We start from the raw sequence: 23,243 nt of genomic DNA on the forward strand, positions 1-23,243 counted from the left end.
GACTCCCATGGAATTGAAATTTGACAAAATGTCATAAAACATTTCCTGTGGTTAACTCCTGATGTTTGACTATGCTATACAGTTCAACACTGGCTACTTTCAAGGCAGATAGTCTCTGCCTGAATTTTAAAGAACTTTTCCAGTACATTAGAAGCTCTGCCATTGTTGAAGGCATGGGCTGTTTTCAAGGCAGAAACATCTCTGAATATCTCTCTAAATAAAAAAGTCAAAATTCTCACTGGGTTGTCTTTGACTCCACCTATAAACTTCCAAGACACCCAGTTTCTGTGCTCTGTATGGGAATCCCAACCATATGCAATCACACCAAAAAAGCCATAAAGATAGTCCCTCCTCTTTTTTTTTTTAATGATTAATGGCTTCTATGCCAAAGGCAGTACCACAGTGAATTTGTTACAGTAGAATCATCTGAGCAAGAAGGAAATTGGGGGATGCCCATGAATCCCTTTTTTGCAGTTATTGAAACAGAGGTTTGTCCTTAACCAATGAATAGTTTCCGTGGTGCAAGACTAAATACTATGCAAAGAGCTGGAGGGGGGAAAAAAGGCAATTGTTGATCCAGTGTGATGGACTCCATGTCTGTTGTGGGGTGAGAAAAAAAAACTCACACAGAACGTACATGAAAACAGTAACGATCAGCCACGTTTGCTTTCAAAATAGCTAATAGAGACAAAGGGAGTTAGCTATCAAAAGAAGCCTTTCTCTGCAGTCTTTTTGTCACCATCCACTGTCATTCTCAGGATGCTGCAGAACTGCTTTGCCCTTGGTCAAGTTAAAGGGGGAAGGCTCCAATCCTTTGGATTAGGCTGAGCCTCAGAGACTCTAGTTTAATCCCTGGCTCGATGCAATGTGACATCTTCCCCCACCCTTGTAAGGTACCAAAACGGTGCTCTGTCCAGCTCTGTCCACAGAACAAGATGGCAAATGGTCTTGCACAATGCAAGGCTTTGGTCCTTCAACAGCTTACAGTGGCTAAGGCCAAGCAGAATAAGAAGTATAAGGAAAAGCCATTTAAAAAATAAGGATTGTTTGTTTTATGGCATATCCAGAATCCAACTTGTGCTGGAACAGAATCAAAAATATTGTTCAAAAGCAACAGTGCTGACTCTTAAGTACCAAGGAATATACCCTAAAAGGATTTTTTAAACATACCTTTGGATGCATTTTACCGAAGCATTCTTAAAAAGAGAGATCATCGGGAATCTCTCCCCGTACCAAACATCGTACTTGCAAACAGTCACAGAAATAAGTAAAAAAAAACAAAAAAAAAACCACCCACTTGTCCCTGAAAGCTAATTGTGCTCCAGGTTTGAACAGAAGGCCTCCGTTTGCTTAGGAAGACTGGAACCGTGGCTGCCTTGTCTCCAGTGCAGGAGGGGCAATTTTGTAAAGTGCAAAACGTACCAAAAGGCAGAGCAAGCATTTGACAGCCTTCAAATTACACCAGCTTAGGAAGGGGTGGAGAAGGGACCAGTCTGCCTGAGAGAGATCAATTCCTTTCTTCCCAAGGAAAGCAGAGGAAGAAGCCAACTGCCCACCCCCCCAAATTGGCTTGTGCAATTCCTGGGGAAGTACAATTTCAAAGAAAAACTTTGAAAAATTCATGGCTGAGATAATTCAAAGACCTGTTTGTGAGCCAGAAACCAATAACCAGGCTGCCCTTAGAAGCTTATTGTTTCAGGCAGCTGAAGCCAGTGGCAGTCTGTTTTCACTGAAACTGAGATCAAGGCTCAGCTTGATGAGAAATAGAACTTTCTGCCTCTTTTGTCTGTTCCGATGCTCTGACAGCCACCAGCCCACTCCCCAGTTTTCACACCAGCAGCAACTGGAAGTCTAGCTTGTGCAGTATGCAGAAGCTGGGGTGGTTGCCTGCTTGAGGCAGCTTGTGGCATTAATCATGTCCAAAGAGCTGTTGGGCATCTATGTGGCTGCCATTTAGGATGATGCTAAAGATTGCGGAATGAGGTCTCTGCAGAGCACAAGCCAACCTATGAAGAAACCAAACTCCCTTGTGGGTTTATGTGTGTGTGTGTGTGTGTCTGTAGGTGTGTGGGGGTTTTTTTCTTATGGGTATCTTTCTAACACCAGTTACAGAGGCTAGCTCATAGAGACAAATATCCTGCTGAGCAGGTGGCTGTTCAGTTCTCTGTTTCCTTCCACAGTGCTCAGTTCCTATTCTTAAGGCCTCTTTGCCCACTTCCTCACCTCCCTGACAAAGCAATTCCTGTTCCAAATTTTGATGGCACCTTGAATGGAAGAAAGCAATGTAGATGTGCCTCCACAAGCGTTGATTGAAATAACTGATTTTCTAGGATTTAAAGTTTAAAAAACACACTCAACCAATGCCCAATTGGGAAGACTGTGAACAAACCACAAGCTGACACACTCCTTCCTCCTTGACTCGCTTAGTTTGCTGTGATGTTTGAATTAGGCAATCTGTGGTCACTGCTCATCTTCAAACCATGCTTTGATGTGTGGTTTGAACTGGATTGGTTGCCTGTGGTTTGCCCAACTTTGATGTCACAGTAAACGCTACTTGGGTGAAAGGTGGAAATAGAGGAAGCAATCAACATGTGAGATGAAAGCAGGGAACCCATGCCACATTCCTGATCGGGCTTTCAGGCTGATCCAAACAACCAAGCCAGTGAATTTGTAAAGCAGTGTATGTGCTGTGCAGATCATCCTGCTTTGGAGCACTGTGTGCTAAGGAAAAAGACAGCCCTTACTGTTCGATATGGGTAAAGTCATAGCAGAAATTTAAGTTGCTGGGAGGCTTTGGGATGTCAGGCGGTGCATCTGGGATGGCAATGTTCTCCAGATCCAACAATCGCAATTTGAGCTCCATAGACAGCAGGATATCCAGGTCACTCTGTGTCCTTTCACTGACCATCTCTCGACCAAGAAGCACATTCAGTCCATCGGTCCACAAACAGAACTAGGGAACAAGGACAAAGCATTTTTGGGTCTCATCGGTCATGCCCAACCGTCAGCCAGTACACTGAAGGAAGCCCAGATGCAGACATTTTTCTTAAAGGGGCCTCAATGACCTGACTCACACAAAGCATTGTTTCACCATGGTTTAATAAGTACATCGCAGCTGGCTTGATTTCCACAGCTTGGCACAGACAAGATTTGTTGATCAAGCCATAGTTAGCTGGGTTTGCATATCCTGCAAGCTCTCAACTATAGCTGGCAAACTACCATCAGCAAATTCCACAGAATACAAAAGCAAACAAGCCAAGCATGGCCTCATACCAGGTGCAAAACCTAGTTAGTCAGGAGCAGAAACCAGAACATACCTGAAAAAAATGCAAAGCTGAGGGGTAAAGACACCATTTTCAGCAATACACAACTTACCTCCAGTCTCCTCTTGACTGTATATTCCCAGAAGGGGGAATATTCCCACCTCTTCCCAACTCAACTTTGAAAAACTCAACTTGTTTTTCAAAGTTTGAAACATGACAAAACTAACCACAAGAATGAGTTTACCAGAAAGTTTATGCATAGCTGCACCTTATTTCAGCTGCAGAATGCAGACTGTCCCAACGCTATCTTCTCATCTGATGCTTAGCATACAGAATTTGGAGGAGCTCTCTTCATAACCCAGTTAGGCTGTTACGTTCCCCCGCAGCTACTCACCTCATAACGTGTGGGCGCAATGAAATTCAGATGCTCTCCAACATCGTAACTTACAGAGAATGCAAGGTCAAGAAGATCCTAGGGTTGGGAAACAAGAGTTTTAGGAGAGAAGTGCTCAATTTAAATTGCTGGCAGAGTGAAAGACAGAAACCCTGTACAATTCGGTACTTATTAGCTGGATCTGCAGAACACAGGCAAGGCTAAAATGGAACTGGGTCATTTGTGAGTCAATATGTGACAGGAACTCAGGCACCATCTTAGTATGTTGTGAATACCACATGCCACATTAAGGTCTTTATGGTCTATTTGAGTATACACAAACATAACTGTGTTTTTTGACCCAGATTTAGTGTATTCCAAGAGTCCAGTCATCATATGGTGTGATGGAATGTGGGGATGACCTTGGAAGATGGAGGGAAGAGATGCTGCCTAGGGAATGATCAGATGAAAGGAAAGGGAGTAGAGAGACAGTAACGGTCTAAAGCAGCAGCTTAGGAAAGACCCGCCCTGACCGCTCAAGCGACAAATAGGGAAATTTGTACTTTCAGACTTTCAATTGTTGTCAGCCCTCCCAGGCAAGCCAGACAGGAAGCACAACCAGATGAACTAATTCTACTTTATTGTAAGGCTACCTTAACAGAATCCTGCAAGTCTGAAAGTACAAATCTCCTGCCTTCCTTCCAGTTACAGGGACACTAAAGAATGGGGCATGCCTAGCTACTGAGTTAGTTATTTATGACAATTACCTATCTACTCTTCCTTTGTCGAGAGAGAAAATACTACCAGAGGCAAACAACATAATAGCAGCAGTAACAATCATCACAATCACCCCCAATGCCAAGCCACACAAAAGTCCTTGGTCTAGGAAGGAGATGCTATCCAACAGCTGCAAGCTATCTGAAGTCTCCAACACCTGTTTGGATACACAGGGCCAACTTTTCAGTTCTTGGGGGGGGTGCAAGGGATTTAAGAGGGGGAGATCCTGGCAGCACAGATGAGACATATGCTGACCTTGTTCTGCTTGCCCGAACTCTTTTCCTTGGTGTGTGGGCATTCCCGGCCAACTAGCAATGCTTTCATGTCAGCCACAGAAACTGGAGAGAAAATAAGTTTTCAGGTTAGAGCCTACCTAGATCCAAGAAGGTTCACAATGAGAGAGATGAAAACCTCAAATCTAAGAAATCCCCAATTTAAAAGCAGGTATTCTGGCCACTTTTCCAAGAGCATGCTTAACTAAGTTCATTAAAAACAAAAAAAATGGGTTAATTCAGTAGCCACATTAAAGATGCTGTGCGAACATAGTCCGTGAAGTCTGGAGTCTCCCCCAAGCCTTCATTTCTTGCTATGGCTTGTTTAGCAAACTTTAAGTCCTGGTTCCTGGTATCATGTAATGGTGAGAGAAGAAATGGCAGCTGGTGCTTCATCTGGCTATTTTCTGCTCAAATGGTGACAGGGAGGGAGGAAGGGCAAAGGAGGTAAGGAACAAGGGTGAGCAAAGCCGAATTCACCTTCTGATTTGCTTCTGTGAAGAAGGATTACAGGCCAGAACAAAAGACTTCACAGAACAGGTGGACTCCTACAAAAGATTTGGCCTGGTGTTTTCCAACGGCACAGAAAAAAAGGACTCTTTGGCACTGGCGGACACCTACCAAATTTTGAAGCGTGTTATGGGTCCTCTCACCAGATGGCGCTACAGGGACATGGCCAGTCAGGAAAAAACTCCCTCCCCACAATCTTTGTTTTTATTTTAAACCAGTGGGTATCACTCCCCTCCTCAAAAAAGACAGTGGGTTGTCCATCATTTTTATTTTCTAAAAAAGCATATAGGGTCCAAAGAAGATGCTGGAAGTAGCATATTACTTGCAGCAGGCCAGTTTCCTGTTTCTTATCTTATTACTTGATTTTTGGTAGCACTGCACAACAACTGGGCCAGACTTTGTGGGGAACACTGTAAAACAGTGTTTTTTAAACTTGGCAACTTTAAGATATGTGGACTTCAACTTCCAGAATTCCCCAGCCAGCCAAGCAACTTAGCACACCTTCTCCAATCTTTTCACTCCTCCCTTCCCCTCCATTGGTGGGATAGGGAAAGCAAGCGGCCTTGCTAACCATCCAGGGAGTAAAGGTGAGATGCACAAGCCTACAAAGATGGGGATTTGTCACAAACCTTTCTCCTGCAGGCCCTCTATTGGTGGATTTTCCACACCTTCTTCAACATCTCCATAATGGAGAAATTTGTGGTTGGGGGAAAGGCGGCAGTACCAGAGCTTATCTGCCAAAGAGGAGAAAAACAAACTCAAACTCACAAGTCACAAGCCTGAGAACAAGTCCTGTGATAGATTTCTCCATCCTTAAAAGCCAACAGATCAAACAGATTGCTACCTATCTGTACCGTATTTAGTGCTTTTTGGAGCAGGAGAGCTTGGCTAAAAACCTTGGAGCGATGCCCTATCCAGGAGCAGAGTTCCCCTGTGAGTTCTGGAGCAAGATTCTAGGAATAACTTGCAGATTCAGGGCTGGTGCTGGGAAGCTAGACAATTGGGAGGGTCAGCTCTACCCCATCCAACTTCCAGCTCCGGCTCTCTCCTGGGACCCAATTTGAACAGCATGGAAATGTAAGCCTCCCTGTGTTGATCTCCTTCAATAACCACCATGATCATATTCAAGCCACACATTTCTTCTCTTGATTCATTCCTCCAACCTGCCATCTCTCATCTTACCTTGACGGCGACGGCTACTGATTTTGCGAAAAAGCGTCCCTTCGCAAAGATGCAGGAGTCTCTGCTGCTGGATCAACTTGATGAGTTCAGGTTTCAGTCGCTCTCTCAACTCCCTGGGGTGAAAGCAAGCAGAGAATAAAGCGCAGCCCTTTGTAACATGGGCTAGGTGACCTTCCAAAAGCATTAGAATTTTCTTTCCCATGAAGGGTGTTTTCTAAAATAGGTGCCCCAGGTCTGATAGATCCCAACTCCCAGATTTCATAGTTAGCATGGCCAAGAAGAGGGCCTTTGCATCAAGAAGCAGAAGGAAAATAACCCTGGTGCCTCTGGATGCCAAGTATCCTGTTTCTCCAGGCACGTTACTTATTTCTTCGATTTCTACCCCACCTTAACATCCCCTCTTTCAGTTCACACTGGATACTCTTTGTAGCTTAAAATAAACATTTCTTTAAAACACCACAAAGGAAAAACAAATATAGACAATAAAGACAAATCCATTAAAACACAAATAGTAACGGATACCCATGTTTTTAGAACAAGGCTGTTTTATTGCTGCTACTCCTTGTGATTTTTATGCACTGCTGTTACTCCTCAAGAATTTTGTCTTACTGGACTGTTTTGTTTTATACTGCTTTGATTTTATACTATGTTTCAACTAATATGTACACAATCCAGGGCAGAGTATTAAGCTATCTAGAATGAATGAAAATTATCATTGTCTCCTTTATTTAAAACACATCTTACTGCCCTTCCTTGAAAAGATTCCAGGGAAGTGTCAAAAGGCAGGTATCTATCCAAATATAATCTAATAAAGATAACAAGTCACCATAACAGAAAATGGCTTGATTAATTGGGGTGAGAAACAGTGAAGCCAAAGAGGAAAGAGCAATATTTGATGCAGCACAAAATCCTTCCTGCAGCTGAGCAGTATCTGCTATCTCAATGGGTGACCATCTCTGACAAGGTGAAGTCCAAGGTCCATGGAAGCAACTCAATAGTTCTTCTTTGCATGATGGCAGGAAGTGCTTGAATAGAGCTCAGTCCTACATGTTCTAGGTGTGTGTGCGTGTGTGTCTGCTCTCACGCACACACACTCACACACACATCTATCAGGGATACAGCTGAAGGCCTCCTTACTCACAGGACTGGGACAGGTAGAATTTCCTCCTGGTGCATGCGTTCGGTCTGCCGGAGACGCAGGATCTCACTGTAGTTGAGAGTGTTCACTCGGCTCTTGAAGAGTTCCAGTGAAGTGGGCTTCAAGGCCAGGGTCCGGGTGATCTGCTCCCGAACCACTTGCATCACCTGGGGGAAGATCCAGAGAGCTATTTGCACAGGTGTGTCCTCTGCACCTCCATCTCTCATAACAAAAAGCGCTTGCAAAGCTCCTTCCAACATGCAAATCATGGGGCAAAGATTAGCAAAGGGTGAACAAGCTTTTGGTGGCTGGGGACTGCTTTTAACCTGGGGAGATCAGGGCTGCAGACTGGGGAGGGCTACTTTGGGGCATGGGGAGGTGCGGAAGAGGGGCTTGTCCTTTTTATTTAGCTGTGATATGCCTTGGATCTCATGCTGCTTTTTTTTAATGTATCCTCACCTTGAAATTATGAGAAAGGGTGCTGTCAGTGTTCAGCAATCATAGAGAAGGGCCCATTGCAAAAAAGAAGGCCATTGCTAGACTACAGGGTTGGAAGTCAAAACTGCATGTCTCCTTTATCTCTTTCCCCAATTTTGGCTAACACATGCCAGAATTATAGCTAATTAACCACTGTAGGTAAGTGACTAGATTTTCTGGCTTGCTAGTAATTTCATGCACAGGAGCCTTTGCTTTGCATTACTCACAAAAGTCCAGTAGATTTATTACTATTAATACCAGTAGATTTATTACTATCAATACCAGTAGATTTATTGCTATTAATTTATTACTATTCATTACTATTAATTCCCCTGGTTCCTGATTTCTTTTATATAGAGAACACATGTTATTGGATGCAGACCTGCAAGTTTATGGGAAAAAAACACTTTATCACTTATTTTTTGGGAGGCTTTGTTCTAATTTCATCTGCAAAATCCAAATCAGATCAGATCAAATCAAATCAAATCCTGCACTAGCCAGAAAGTTGATAACTTCTAGACTATTGGAAGGCAACAGAACTTCATGGTAGAGAACAACACCCAACATGGGATCCTAGCTCTGTCCATTCCTTCTGAACTAATTTTTCTATGCCCATGGGAGACGGCACAGAGCAAGCAACCTTTTTATGCCAGCAAGAATATCTGGAATTTTGAAAGCAAGCACTTTCACAAAATTGACTCCAGGGTTTTGTTTTGTGCGTATTTAAAAAGGGACTGTTGTAGTAGAAATCAGAAATTCTTACTCACAAAAAGACTAATGTGTGAAGTTGCTTCCCAGAAGCCCATCTAGTGCCCCCAAGCTTCTGTTTTTTACCTAGATAGGTGGCCACCAATTTGATTTACATTCTAAAAATGACTATACTGGAAAGCTGGCAGTTTGCTTTGCAGCTTCCCATCTTCCCATTTTTTAAAATCACCCCCACTATAGTCAGTAGACCAGAGACTCCAATGAAGACCACTATTCTACCATCCCTCTCTTTCAGCCCAGTTCAGGTTGACTTAGAAAGAAAAAAGGAAATGTTACATCCTCAGTACTGAAAAACCGAGCAGTTCAAAAACATATCAGCCAAGTGTATCCCTTTTTAGAGCTCACTGCAAACCACATCTGGGCCATACCTTGTCAAAATCTTCCTGAGTAGCTCGCATCTCCTTCCAGGTTTTGTTCAACAGCTGGATGCAAATACAGAAGAGCTCCTCAAAGAAGTGTTCTTGGCCAAAGAACATGGGGTAGAAGGCCTGGGCTGTCTCTGAGCCTGCAATAAGGGAATTATCACAATCCCTGGATGTCCTTTGCCTTCTTTTACACAGATATCTACTCCTTGTTTTTACCCCGTGGGTTTTAATTTTAACAAACAGCATAATTTTAGGATGGGAGAAGTTATTTTTGCTGCTCCTATCCCAGAGGAGGAAGGAATCCAATTTGCAAAAGTCCTTAAAAAAACTAACACAATAAAAACATGTTTACTTTCCAAAAACTGTAATAGCTGTATGGTGAGATAACAAAGCAGTTTTCAATTAAAATGTATAATTTAAAATTATGGAAAGCAGAGAAGAATACATACAATTATCCAATGCTTACCAACCTACTAGTGCTTCTCCTCATTCCCAAATTACCCCAAAAACTGCTAATAGATCCAAAACTACTTCCTGCCAACCCGTTTTACTCTGCAGTCCCAGGAACAGGATGACTTTCCTGGGGTAAGAACCAGGAGGCCTACTGTGTTATCACATCTCCTCTTGACAAACTATAGAAGTCTCTGATGGAATCACAGCACCAAAACGTTCTGGATGACTAGAAGCAGAAGGAATACTCACATGTCTCCCCTACATGAAGAATCTCACACAGCATAAAGGAAAGTTGGATGCTACTCCGAGCAAATGGACATTCATGTTTATCTTCTCGGCTGCTATTCTCAAGAATAAACTGAGAAAAGGGGGTCAGTATTAGAATCCGTTGGGTATACTCTGGCAATGATCACGGTTTCCATGCATTTAGTCTACAACCACTATCTTGAGAACTGACTTTAAACAGTAGAACTTGTCCATCTCCTTCCTTTTGTCATCTCTGACAATGAGTTATGAAGATGAAGACTTCAAGATTCTTTGGTGTCATATTGATTAGTCCTAACAAAGGTATCACCCAGTGACAGAGTATGGATTTAGAACAAAGGAGACAGCATGATCATAGGAACACAGAAAAACTGCCTTCTACTTAGTTGACAGACTCAGTGTATCAACTTGACCAACAGAGGATCTGGCCTTCAAGGAACTTACCCAGCTTTAAGCTGCAACCTTCTGCACAAAAGCAGAAGCTATGGATTTCCATCTCTCTGATGGCTTCCCACAGATAGGTAAAAAATCTTACTGATTGCACATGGTCTCTAAAATTGACAGTGACTGCTGTATCCCATTTTTAACTTTTCTATCTTGCACATACAATTCTTCCCTTCTGAGTGTGAATGATGTTATTTTGGTCACATACAGATCCATGCCAAGAGAATTGGTCTATTGGTATTAATTGATTATTTGCCATTAAGTCTCTGTGGACTCTTAGCAATCACACAGATAGACCATCTCCAGGATGAGCTATTGGTATGGAGAAAGATAACTATTGTCCCATAAAAATTGTCATGCAAACCAATCCAGTGTCTACTTTAAAATCTCAACCTTCTCCATCCGGATGCTTTCCAGTTGCCTTGAAACTGCGACTCCCAGAATTCCCATGGGCAATACTGGCTAGGAATTCTGGGAGTCGCAGTTCCAATACACTGGAAGATGTAAAAGTTGAAGAAGGCTAATGGTGGAGTCAAAAAAGAGACATACTATCAGTACAAATCATACTAGTTAATCTCCGAGCCTCTTATTGTTAAAGTAGAAATCCAGGAAGCAAGCAACAATCAGGCAAAGGAGCAGCTTTACAAGGAAAACACATCTTTCTCTTACCCTGCTGTAGGCATTTGGGAAATGCCTGGAGAAATAGACCATGCTGTCCAGCGCAAGCAGCCCTGGAGGGGTCCGGTGCAGATCCAATGCAGGGTTACTGTTATTCTGAAACAGAATGTTATAGAGCAATGTGTTTTCCAAGGAAAGCTCATACAGGATACAACCGCCATTTCCATGGCCTTGAAATCAATAAATTCCACAATACTTCAAAAAACATGGACATAATTCTTTCTGCTTGTAAAGGACTTTGGCTGAACAAATGTATGCAACTGGAAGAGTACCTGTGTTTTCCATATTAAGGAATCAGTTTTGTGAGATGTTCAAATTATTATGGTCCAAAACTACTTTTTTTTTCCTGAAAAAGTTGCACATCCAAATATACCTGTTTGGACTTAGAGGCCTAGGCAGGCCTCTTTAAACTGATGGGGGCTCCAGATTCTCTAGCCCTCAACAAAGCAGGAGATGGGGCCTGTTTTCCTTGCCAAGTTTAGGCAGAAGTACCTGCTAGACTGCTGGGCCCAAATACTCTTTTTATTTCTATCTGTGCTCTGGAACAACTTTATGGATGTAAAGGACATAAACAATGGCCAGGCCAAGTCCTGACCTGTGCTTAGAGAACCAGGCCAGAAAAAATGGGTCAGCCTGCATCCCTTCAATGCAGTTATATGATCCCTAGATTTCTTCTTCAATGTTCTGTAAAAATGCAGCAGAAATGTGGCATTTTAGGACTTGTAAGACAATATTAGTGGTTGGGTGTTTATGGACCTTTATATACTGTAAATCCCTTCGTCCAGCCCTCTTTTTCCCCACTCATTTTTGCACCAAAGTTAGCCCACTATCTGTACCCCTTGGCCACTAACAGGCTGTCTGGTCTGGGCTGTTCTCTCCATGAAAACGCCCCTCTTGCATCTGAGCAGCTTCAAAAGGTCCGGGCAGAACTCACCACAAAGCCCAGCTTGCGGAACTCCTTGGCACAGAGAGAGTGTCGACGCTCAGTGTTATAGCTGCCAGCAGAAGACTCATTCTCAGACACAAAGGCAGCATGGCGCAAAGACTGGAGGAGATCCCGTTGTTCCTGCCCACAGAAAAGAACCAGATTGTCTGGTTGGCTGAGGAGCAGGGAAGCTGCCACCCAATCGGTTGAGTAAGCAGGAGAGAGACTCAAGAAAAAGGGACAGACCTGAGAATAGGGATCCATTGGAGTCCTCATTCGACGCTCCAGAAGGTTCAGTGTGAGGGACTGCAGGACATAGAGGTAGTGAGCCATCTCATCCGCAATTGGATCTGAGGCATGGACAATGTTCTGGAGAGGAGTCCAAGAGAGGCCATCAGCCAGTTGCTAACACTGCCCCATCATTCCCCTTGGGAGCAAACATCCCATTTCCTAAAGCAGGGTTCAGCAAGGACAAACGTGCCTGTCCACTGAGGTGAAAGCATTAGGCCAAGAAGCTGCGGGTGAGGACAGAGCGAAGAGACCCTCTGAAAGTTAGACCTGGCAGCCAAGGTGTGAGGGAGACAAGAAGCCTAGGAGAAGGAAACAGATGCCACCTCCATGCCCACCTTGTGGATAAATTGTCTGAGGTTCTTCTCCCCTAGATAGTCCATCATGTCCTAGAAACAGAAAGGAGGCAGTGAGACAATCCTACATTCTACCACACCATCCTTCTCTTGTAGGATTTGTGGTATTTGTGTCTCCAGCTCTTTTTACCCACCAAGGTACATCTAAAGGTATAAGATTTAAAACATCCACCTTACCCTTCTTTCTGTGTCCCCGGCATTGAGGAGGAGAGCGATCAGAAGAGCCATAGCTTTGAGCTGCAGCTGCGTGTTCATTCTATTAGAGAGGAAAAAAGCCGAGAATTAGGCTTCCAATACCAGAAGGGCTCAGATCTCCCCACAACCCCCAGTATTCTCACCAAGGATCCTCAGTGTGATTGCCAAAGAGACCCCCAATTTTCCAGGGAGCATCATGAAACTGGGAGGGCCATAAAATCACCACCACCCACACACGAGAAAGGGATCAGCACAGCCAGTGGGATTTCCAGTGTTGGGAGATACAACTCCCATAAAGACGTGATGAGTAAAAACCCTCATCTGGAGAGATTGGGATGATCACAAAACAGCTGGAAGCGATTGACAGATTTTGATATTAATAAGTATCCCTCTCTAGAGACAGAAGGATGGAAGGTTGCAGCTGCAACCTTGGGAAGCAGCATCCCATTCTTTGTGGATTCCCCTTGCGCCAGCAAATGAGAGCTATTGATGGGAAGCAGCACAGCCATTTCCAAGCCCCATGGCTTGTGGGTTCCCAAAGGCTGGAAAGCTATTCCATACTGGTTATCCTATGCTTACACTTGCAGGAGAGCAATGAGGCGGTCCAGGGTCACCTGTTGCTTGACTAGCTCAAAAAGAGCCCGGCTGGTGGGCACCATGTTCTCCAAGATGGCCAGGGAAATCTGCTGGATGGAAGCATCCAGGGGGATGATATTGATGTAACTCACGATCTACAGCCAAAGAACAGGGTTTCAGATAACTAGATGACCAAGAGGGATCAGTATCTCAGTTTGCTTAATTGCTCTGATTCCTTCCCTCTTTACAACTACAGAGTTGCGGTTTTTTAACATGGCTGGCACTCAGTTGGTCAAATCTCCTGGGCAGTATTTGCATAAACTAAGTGGTAAGTCATATGGATAGTTATGAAAAATCAGTTTTCTTGCTTGGAAGCCACTGCAGTCTTGGTTCTTAAGCTTTTAGCAGTGCAGAGCCTGTGAATAACCAGAATTTTTCAGAAAACTATATGGTCTACAACAGCCTTTCTCAACCTTTTGACCCTGGAGGAACCCTTGAAATATTTTTCAGGCCTCAGGGAACCCCTGAACATTCAGGCCCAAATATAAGCTGGTATACGTGCATTAACAGTCTTTTTAAACTAAAAATAAAGAATGAAACTTGCCTCTTTAATGTGAAGTTGCCCGAATCTGAATTTTTTAAATAAATCATTATCTCCCAGGGAACCCCTGGTGACCTCTTGCGCAACCCTAGGGTGCCACAGAACCCTGGTTGAGAAACCCTGGTCTAGAAAATTAGATACTTGTGGAAATACACAATTCCCCCTTGGCTACCATTGAATTGACTCTGGAAAATATCAAGTTAATTGTTCCAGAAATTGATAAAGCAACTCAGATCCTTGCTAAAGTAATGCTGGTAACCTCCTATATTACTGGAAGGAGATCCAGATAGGCTCAGGGGCTCCGTTAGCTGCCTATGCTCTTCCTGTGGGGTCCCCCATCACTTCCCCTATTAAAGTCTTTCTGGTGTCAGCCAAAGATATTCTTCTTTCTTCCCAAAGCCATTCTCATAATTTTTTAAAAACAATATTAATGAATTTAACAAATACAAATAAAAACCACACAATAGTGATAAGCAAAAAAATTAACATATAATTGATAAAATTAAAGTAAAATTCCTTGGCCTTTTTCAAATTTTGTACAATTTGACTTTAAGTGGCCATTTTACACTGACATAGTGGAACTTTAAAAAAAAAGCTTTCCTGTGCTACTTATTTTATTATTTTCATTATACTTTTTCAGTGTTTTTAGAATTGCTTAATATTACAACTCATTTTTTAATCACCCCAGAAAAGCTTGATTATTGGGTAGATTAGAAGATAGGCCAACAGACAGATGGATGTAGCCAGCCACTGTTCCTAGTTGTGACTCAGAGATATTCTTGAAAATAAATATGATGCTAGAGGCAGAGATTTTGCAATACATTAACTTCCTGTTCACTCATTTTAAAAGAAAGGAGAGAGAGAGGAAGAAAAGGGAGAAGGGATGTGTGTGTGTGTATGTCAGGAGCCTATGGACACAAAATGAGACATCCATGAAGTCCAGTTTGCCTACCTCTGCTTCCAACTCCACTAAGTCCTCATCATCTCCTGAGCAGAAGTCTAGAACCTAGATGCTCTGGTATAACAGGTCCTGCTTCCAAGTGATGACCCTTACCTTTTTGATGAAAGTGGGGCTGAGGGTCTCCCAGGAAACAAAATCATGTTCCATCAGCTCCACAAAGGCTTTCAGGGCATACGCCAGAATCTCCCCTGTACTGGAGTAACAGACAGCAAACAGGGTAAGGGCCAAAGTGCAGGTGGAAGACTCAAACCCAGAAACCATAGGAAGGATGCATTAGAGGAACCTAGGAGGAGAGAGAAGGAAGAAGAGAGAAGGAGAAGGAGGAGAAGAAAAAGAAAAAGAAAAATGTCTCTATAATAGCCAACATCCCAGAAAAAAAGGCCAAGGAAGCAGAAAGAGACAGTGTAGAATCTTCCTAGGAAATCCTCAATTGCCACCACAATAATGTTGTCGAGAAATGTCTGTTATATTTAAAACGTGCGCCCTTTGCACGACTCACTCTGGCCACAATGGACAATTGAATTCCTATAATTTACTATTACTGATTGATGACTTCACAGGGGAAGAAAAAAAAGGGGAACCTAATGGAGAACCATGCAGCCTGAAAGAAGGGAGAGTTAAAATGCACAGTTAGTTAAACACATTTGGGTTAACACCTCCTCCTCCTAACTATACCAGACAGGCTAGTTCAGTGATGAGTCAGTTTTACTGGCTGAAGGTGGCACACCAATGAAAAGTGTGGCCTAATGTGGACAGAGCCAAAGGAAAGCTAAAACATTTTTGGGGAATTTGCCTTCCTTTAAAAAAGTGTGTTCCCCACTACAGTAAGCCTTAAAAACACCGGTGTTCTTACAATGGCAGTCATGGTCACAGTTCACTGGCAAATTGCACAGTGGCTCCAGCAATCACATAAGGGCATCGTAGGAGGCCACATTCAGTCCATATGCCATGGGCTGTCCACCCCATAGCTACCTGAGATGCTGCAGAAAATATCCTTAAGAGATTAGAAAGAAGACTCAGGCCAAAAGCAGCTGTGTTTGCGAAGCACCCTTTTGCCCTCAAGACACTCACTGGTTGTCTTCTTCCACAATCAGGAAAAGCTGATTAAGGCCATTCCTGCTAATGAACTCCTGTGCAAACGCCACATCCCGGGAAAGGCTCGCCAGCTTCTTCAAAGAGTCAGTCTTCACATCCACACTGTTGCTTTGAATACCCCCATGCAGTTTTGCTGCCTCTTGATCCTGCCAAGGAGATATTTGGGGATCAAAGTTGATGATGTAGCCACACTTGGAATATTGTTGCCTACAGTTCCGGTCACCCAGCTCAGAAAGGAACAGGGTCAGAAGAGGAAGAGCAAAGATCATCGAATTTTGGGGCCTTTCCACTTTGAGGAGGAGCTAAAATACTGGTGGTTATTTTATGGCATTGATGGAAAAAGAACAACTGCTAAAGCAATTTTTTTAAAAATCATCCATTCAATCATGTCTGATTCTCAGAGACTGCCTGGACGAAAAGAACACATAAGACTTTGCATCCAGCTATGTGCACTAACATAAAGGTGCAGTCACTGTCAGGTTCATGGGATCAGTAGTTGGCAGGAAGACAAGATCAACTGACTCTTCACAGCTTGGCTTGGTTCCTCGGCTAGATTTGGCACAAGTCAAAGGCTCAGCAAGAGAAGATTTTTTAAAAAATTGCAGACAGGAATCCTGCCATACATAGGGGCTTGCCCAACGTTGACAAGAGAGTACAAATGACTCTTATTCCTTGGTGGGGTTTAAATTTGTTTCTCCCGCCCTTCACACAAATTAACAGGCTCTTGGCAGATTTTTTTTTTAATCCGTTCAATCATGTCTCATTCTCGGAGACTGCCTGGACAAGTCCCTGCAGATTCTTGGCAGGTTTTTCAGAAGTGGTTTGCCGTTGCCTCCTTCCTAGGGCTGAGAGAAAGTGACTGGCCCAAGGTCACCCAACTGGCTTTGAGCATAAGTCAGGACTAGAACTCGCAGTCTCCCGATTTCTAGCCCGGTGCCTTAATCACTACACCAAAGTGCCTCTCAGAAGTATTCTATAACACAGCCTTAAAATGTTCCAAGCCTCCTGCATTGGCTAAAAAAAAAATGCATCACCATCCTAATGGGTGTGTAAATGAGCAAACTGGAGCAGCCAACAGGATGCAAAATGATTATCCGGTTTTGTTCTAATGATCAGAATGCAATATTTGCAAGATGACAAAAAATCCATTATGAAAATAAGGAAAAAGGCATGCAGAGACTATGTGTTTGAAATCTGCAGCCTAGATACGGTCTTTGAGCAGGTGCCTTTATGCACTGTAGAAAGAATATGGTCTTTGAGCAAAGAAACAATTCAGAAGGCTTTCTAGTTTACAGCGGGACCTACCGGAGCAGTTGTCAACTGCAGGATGCTCCCGTTCTTAATCTCTCCACGGTTCTAACAAAACAACACAAGAAAATAATTGCACAATCAAAGTCTTGCACTCAGAACGATAAATAAAAGCAACCAAGGAGGAACTTGGGGAAAAAAAGTTTAAGTCAATCTTCCAAATTTCTATCTTGCAAAAATTTTAACTAGCTAGGGGAACTGAAAAATGAGAGACAGAAAAAATTGTTTTAATCCCTCAATTTCCATCCTTTGTTTTCCAGCCTACAACCTTCCTTGCATGCATTTTTTAAACACAGTGCTGGCCTACCAGACTTTTTCTCAAATGCACTCACCAATTCCGTGATGTAGGCTTGCTGGCCATCCACATACTGCAGAGCATAGCGCTCGGAATTATTCAGGTTCCACCTATATTAGAGACACCCAATCAGAGTTCCCAAAGCAATCGGGGGTATATTTCCATCTCCCAGGGAAGAAACCAGATGTCCAAGGAGACATCTTGTCTGAATCGCACAGAAGGCTTCCTCTGCTACTCAGCTAAGGAAACTGACCAGCTAAGGTTTCTACAAAGTTTAATCAAATTCTGTATTTACCTGAAAGGAACCTGACCCTCAACTGAAGACAATCCTCAAAAAAAGGGGGAGGGAATTAAGGAGAAATCTATACATGTGTATGTGTATTATACACATACACACACACAGGGATACCAAAATTCTGTGCAATATCATTTTCAACCACAGCTTACCAATTCCTAGAGATTTTCCCCCACCTCCATGGACATGTGCTTGTGGTGGAAGAGTCCATGTACCAGGGTTTCTCAACCAGGGTTCTGTGGCACCCTAGGGTTCTGCAAGAGGTCACTAGGGGTTCTCTGGGAGATCACGATTTATTTAAAAAATTATCTCAAATTCGGACAACTTCACATTAAAGAGGTAAGTTTCATTCTTTATTTTCAGTTTAAGAACACTGTTAACATACACACGCTCACACACACAGTGTGTGCATGTGTGTGTGTGTGTGTGTGTGTGTGTGTGTGTGTGTGTGTATAGGCCTACAGATGAAACAAATATAATAATTTTGCAACTTCTGGCCTATATCTGAGCCTGAATGTTCAGGGGTTCCCTGAGGCCTGAAAAATATTTCAAGAGTTCCTCCAGGGTCAAAAGGTTGAGAAAGGCTGCCATGTACACATGTATCCAGAAAAGAGCATGGTCAGGAGAAACTAACTCCTCACACTAGCTGAATTAACTACCAATTACACTTTACTTCCTTTACAATGAGGCACCAATCTGTAAAATCGATTCTTTACTCCCCTGCAAGTACGTTCGCAACCCATCCTCTTTCACAGATACCAACCACCCTCTCTTATATGGACAGGTACACACCCCTCATTCCAACGGAAAGTGATGGTGGAGGAGAGGATAGGGAAAGGGTGAGGGTGAAGGGTAGCAAAGAGGACAGGAAAGGTGAAACCAATGCCACAGTTTCTATCTCATTAAGAGCGAGACATCTATAAAAACGCCTGTGGTCAGTAGTTGGGTAGTCTCACTGATCTATAGTGGTGTTTCTCAACCTTGGCCACTTTAAGATGTGTGGACTTCAACTCCCAGAATTCCCAGCCAGCCCAGAAACTGATCTATGGACTCCGAACTAGTTAAAAGAGGTTCATTCTAATGAGACAGAGGAAAATGCGCCTCTTCCTTTCAACAGGATCTACCTCTATTCTTCAAATGTAAGATCACCCTTCAAATTCCCACAGTGATAATTCTGAACCGATCCTTGTCTTCCTTTCAGGTAAATTTGATTTTTTTAAAAAATGGTTCAGCAAAAGTGATTTCTTGGTGAGTTGGTTAGAAAAAGTTTAAAGTTATTTTTAGTTCGAGGGCTTCTAAAATATGCCCATCTTTTCTGTTACATGGATTTACCCTCTTTCTTGTTACATGAACTGCCCGAGCTGAGCATAATAAAAAATAATGTTTCATTTTTCAAAACTGCAACATTTAGATAATTTATGAAAATGTAAGTTGATTGGATAAATTATTTGGATGCTAGTCAAATGCACGAAAGACAAATATGTGTATGTTTCTTTATTATGTATGCCCAGCTTGTTAACATTTTGCCAAATATGTTAACTTTGCTAACAGTAGACAAAATCAACCAGTTTTGTTGGACAATAGTACAAGGCATTTGGTTTATTACAGGGCAACAAAAACAGTCTGGTTCCTTAAGAACAAATTAATGGATTATGGCATGAATTTAATGGACTAGAATCCATTTTAGATTCTAGAGCTTGGTATCATAAAGATTTTAATATTTTCTGCTTATGAAATGCACAGCGTCCTCACCAAAGATCTCTAAAAATGTTTCTTCCTTGAAATGTTCAACAGACACTGCTCACATATTTTTGAACATGTCTTTACAACTGACTCTAGCAATGACAGCTAGAGTTGTGTTTGTTTAAAAATAAAAAAGGGAATTCTAAAAGGCAAATTCAACAAAGCTGAAGTGTGTAACAAAACTAAAGGCAGAAAACTGACAGAGCCCCTTAAAAAGCATATTTAAGTTATTACTTAAAGCAGCTGTGGAAAAATATAGCAAGTTTTTACAAACATCTGGGAAGCACTAGCTTCTATCTGGAACTGTTTTAGGAATCAGTCAGCAGCACATTTCTTGCTGTCCAAGTTGATCTGCTATAAGGTAAAGGCAAAAAAGAATAGATACTCACACTTCACAGACTTCTTTCACAACTGCTGACAAAGGCTTAGCCTGTAATTAAACATAAACAGCATGTGAAGGTTTCAACATGAGTTCACCCTTGGGCAGACCTTGTGCGTGGGAAATAAAATTAGGCACTTCAGTGCTGGAACACCTCTTCAAAGTGCATTGTGCAAACTGGTAACAAATGTAAAGAACTTCTACCTGATTCAGTTCTATGAGCTGGGGAATTGCACCCATCATCTGCACAGCAATTTTGACAACATCTTTGGAAGGTGGCATGGTCCTCCCTGTCTCCTGGTTGCACCTGCAGGGAGTTCCTGAAAAAGCATGCAGACATCCATCGTCACCTAACCATAAGAGAGATCAGGAAGGAATAATCTTATGCAGGAAACAAAAAGTTTATTGCTAGGATATTTGATGACACACAGGCAAAACTCAATTGGTTTTGCACATATATGCAAAACAGGGCATTTCTGCAATTGACACGCATGGGAATGACTTGCAGACCTCATGCTGACTTGATTTGTGCACTGGCTTGAAGCTAGGCACTTAATAACTCTGAAACTGCATATGAACTTGCAAATTGAACTGAAAGCATGTCTGTGTACAACTGATATGTACATGTTATGCAGAATGGCTACAACCCCATCACCTGCAAAGGAAAAGCGGAGTGGCTCCCACTGTATACAGGTAACCCTCCTTTAGTGAGTGTTCAGTGACAATGGTGATAAAAAAGTAACTTTACAATCAAACAAACTGCAGGTCTGTAAAGCATAGAAAAGCTGAAGTAAAATCATAAGCAGAGTTGTGGTTTCACTTAGTGGCTGCTTTGCTTAATGACTGAGTTGCCAATCCCAATTGTGGTCACTAAACAAGGACTCCTGTAGTTGGTGTTATCTTCCCTTTCCTTGCATGACTGAAGTGGGCCTCAAGGAGAGGAATAAATGGTCAAGCCTTCCCTGCCATAAGTGGCCCAATCATAGGAAAAGACTCAGCCGCTTTAATGAGTTGCAGATGAGTGCAATTTTTGGGCCTTGGTGTGCTTCAAAGAATCAGATTTCCAGAATCAAATTTGAAATGCTGCACAGCTTACTGCAAACCATCATTGATCGCTTGCTTCCTGAACTTTGTTCAGCAAGCAAGCAGATGGGGGGAGGGGAGAAGAGGAGCAGGAAATTAACTCAAAGTCACATTTGTCTGACAGGAGCCGCAGAGTGTTCATTAGTCGGAGGGGTGGGCAGTTAACTAGAAACCCACAAATGGATCTAATTCTAGGAACCAGTCCTTGCCTAATGTTTAAAATTAGAGGTTTGTCACTTGAGTGATTCAAAGCACTTCCTCTTAATTCCATGGACAGCTGGCCTGCTTGGTGCTATTCCTCCAAGAGGGACTTTGCGCATGACCAGGTGCCCACTGAGGGTGAGGCCCAACTTAATTCCAGGTCCAAATCCCAGCACCAGTTCATGCAGTCCCTTTGACCACCGCCACCCTCAAAACTCCCCCCCCCAACTCCAATTGGCTCATCTTTTGATTCTTGCAAGCACACACACACAGAGTCACCTGGGTCCAAGTCCACTGCCAAGCCAAGGAGATGCCCCAGCCTTACCAGGCCTCCACCAAGAAGGGTGGCACCTCCCGTCTTCAGGGGAGGGTGACAAACAAAATTTGTCTCGTGTCGAAGGAAAGCTCAGTTAGCAATACAACCTATTCCTCTTTCGTTTTTTATTCTGAACCATCCACTTTTGGGCGAAACCAGACCGTGCCAGGACCCGGAAACGCCCCTCGCCCCGCCCCACCCCCGCTTTTTCGGAAACTTTGGAAAGGAAGGAACGCCCCGACTCGCTCCGCGCTAGTCGAGAATTGCAAAGCCCTCTTACTTGTCCGCCAGCAGCTGCCCGAATCGTTCCGCTCCCGGGGAGAGGGCGCCTCCGCCTCTTAGCTTGGGCTTCTTCCGTCCATCAGTCCCCAGACTCGGGGCGGGGATAAACCAGCGCGCCCCAGGCGGGGAAGCAGCCGCACCGTCCAGGAGCGCCCGGCCCGGCCCGAAAGAAGCGCCCCAGGCCCGGCTCCCGCGGAGAAGACGGCGGGCGCCCCTTGGCGAGCTGGAGCCTCGCGCGCAGATGGCAAGAGTGCAGGGAGACGCGGGCGGCCGAGCGCGCCGCCGCCGCAATAGCCGCCTTTTTCTTCCCAGCTTGGCTGCCCGTCCTTCTCCCGCTTGGCTCTCGGCAGTTCCGGGGCGGTGGCCGGCGATCCCGCCCGCCCCGAAGGAGGACGGCCGTCTCCGCCCCTGGGGAGGGCCGGAGGGCCGGCCAGCGGCGTCCGAGCGCCCCGCGGTGGGCTCCGTTGCCCGCTCCCCTTGGCCTTGGACTTGCGGAGGGAAGGCTGCCCCGCTCGGCCCGTTCGCCAGACGCGCGGAGCCCGGAGCTGAGCCTGTTGCGCGCGCCCAGCACGTCCGGACTCAGCTTCGGGGCGGCCAGCAAGATCTGAAAAGCGGGCTGCGGCCGCAGGCGAGCCAGCCGTGACACTTCCGGGCTCAGTCCCGCCAGCGAACCCAGGGAGGGGTTGGGTTTCTGCTGGGGGTGGGGCGTGATCTGTGAACCAGCCGAGGAGTGTTCACGGCGGGTCAGCGTAGCAAACACCGGGCTGGCTCTCCAGCTCCATCAAACAGCTGAGGACCCGAGTCCAGACTAACTCCCCTCTTCCCCAACCGCTTTTCTGCCCTTCCTGGGATTGTACTACGATGCCCATCATCTCCCTGGTACATGTAGTCACCACTTAACAACCACAATTGGGACCAGAATTTCAGTTGCCAAGTGGTGGTCATTAAGCAAATCCAACCCAATTTTACCTTTTTTGCAGCCAGCATTAAGCGAATTGCCACGGGCGTTAAGCAGGCCACATGGTCATTAAGCAGACTGCACAGTTCCCCATTGATTTTGCTTGCCAGAAGCCAGCCAGGAAGGTCGAAAACGGCAGCTGCAACGATCATAAATGTGAACCGGTCACCAAGCGCCTGAATCATGATCATGTGACCGCAGGAACACTGCAATGGTTGTAACGAAGACGTTGTAAGTTGATTTTTCCAGCACCATCAAGTCCAAATCATCATTAAACAAATGGTTGTTAAGCAAGGACTACCTGTACTGCCCAGAGTCCGGGCAGCTCTTGCCCATTTGTCAGACGTAGATGGGGCTGAGCAATAATCCCTGGCAACTATTCAGACTGGCAGGTGGGCAAGGCAAACAGATGAGACTTCTTG

At 44.1% G+C, this 23,243-nt stretch overlaps 1 protein-coding gene across 2 annotated transcripts; it reads right to left on the reverse strand.

Moving 5' to 3' along the window:
• Positions 1-349: 349 nt before the first annotated feature.
• Positions 350-22,036, reverse strand: ELMO3 (engulfment and cell motility 3). Of its 2 annotated transcripts, none has more exons than XM_063313185.1 (21): positions 21,862-22,036; positions 20,186-20,301; positions 19,992-20,032; positions 17,602-17,674; positions 17,267-17,317; positions 15,938-16,107; positions 14,960-15,059; positions 13,308-13,459; positions 12,711-12,789; positions 12,516-12,566; positions 12,136-12,258; positions 11,899-12,030; positions 10,956-11,060; positions 9,828-9,936; positions 9,129-9,265; positions 7,519-7,682; positions 6,378-6,490; positions 5,825-5,929; positions 4,669-4,751; positions 3,658-3,735; positions 350-2,953 (listed from the first exon to the last, which is right to left on the reverse strand). In XM_063313185.1, the coding sequence occupies exons 2-21, from the start codon at positions 20,261-20,263 to the stop codon at positions 2,741-2,743; spliced, it is 2,157 nt and encodes a 718-aa protein (XP_063169255.1). In that variant the 5' UTR covers positions 20,264-20,301; positions 21,862-22,036; the 3' UTR covers positions 350-2,740. The 2 variants fall into 2 exon arrangements, with proteins under 2 accessions (XP_063169255.1, XP_063169256.1); XM_063313186.1 differs by lacking the exon at positions 21,862-22,036 and adding an exon at positions 20,637-20,654.
• Between the last annotated feature and the right edge of the window lie 1,207 nt (positions 22,037-23,243).

This window comes from Candoia aspera, chromosome 11 (genome assembly GCF_035149785.1).
Source record: "Candoia aspera isolate rCanAsp1 chromosome 11, rCanAsp1.hap2, whole genome shotgun sequence".
Lineage (NCBI taxonomy): Eukaryota > Metazoa > Chordata > Lepidosauria > Squamata > Boidae > Candoia > Candoia aspera.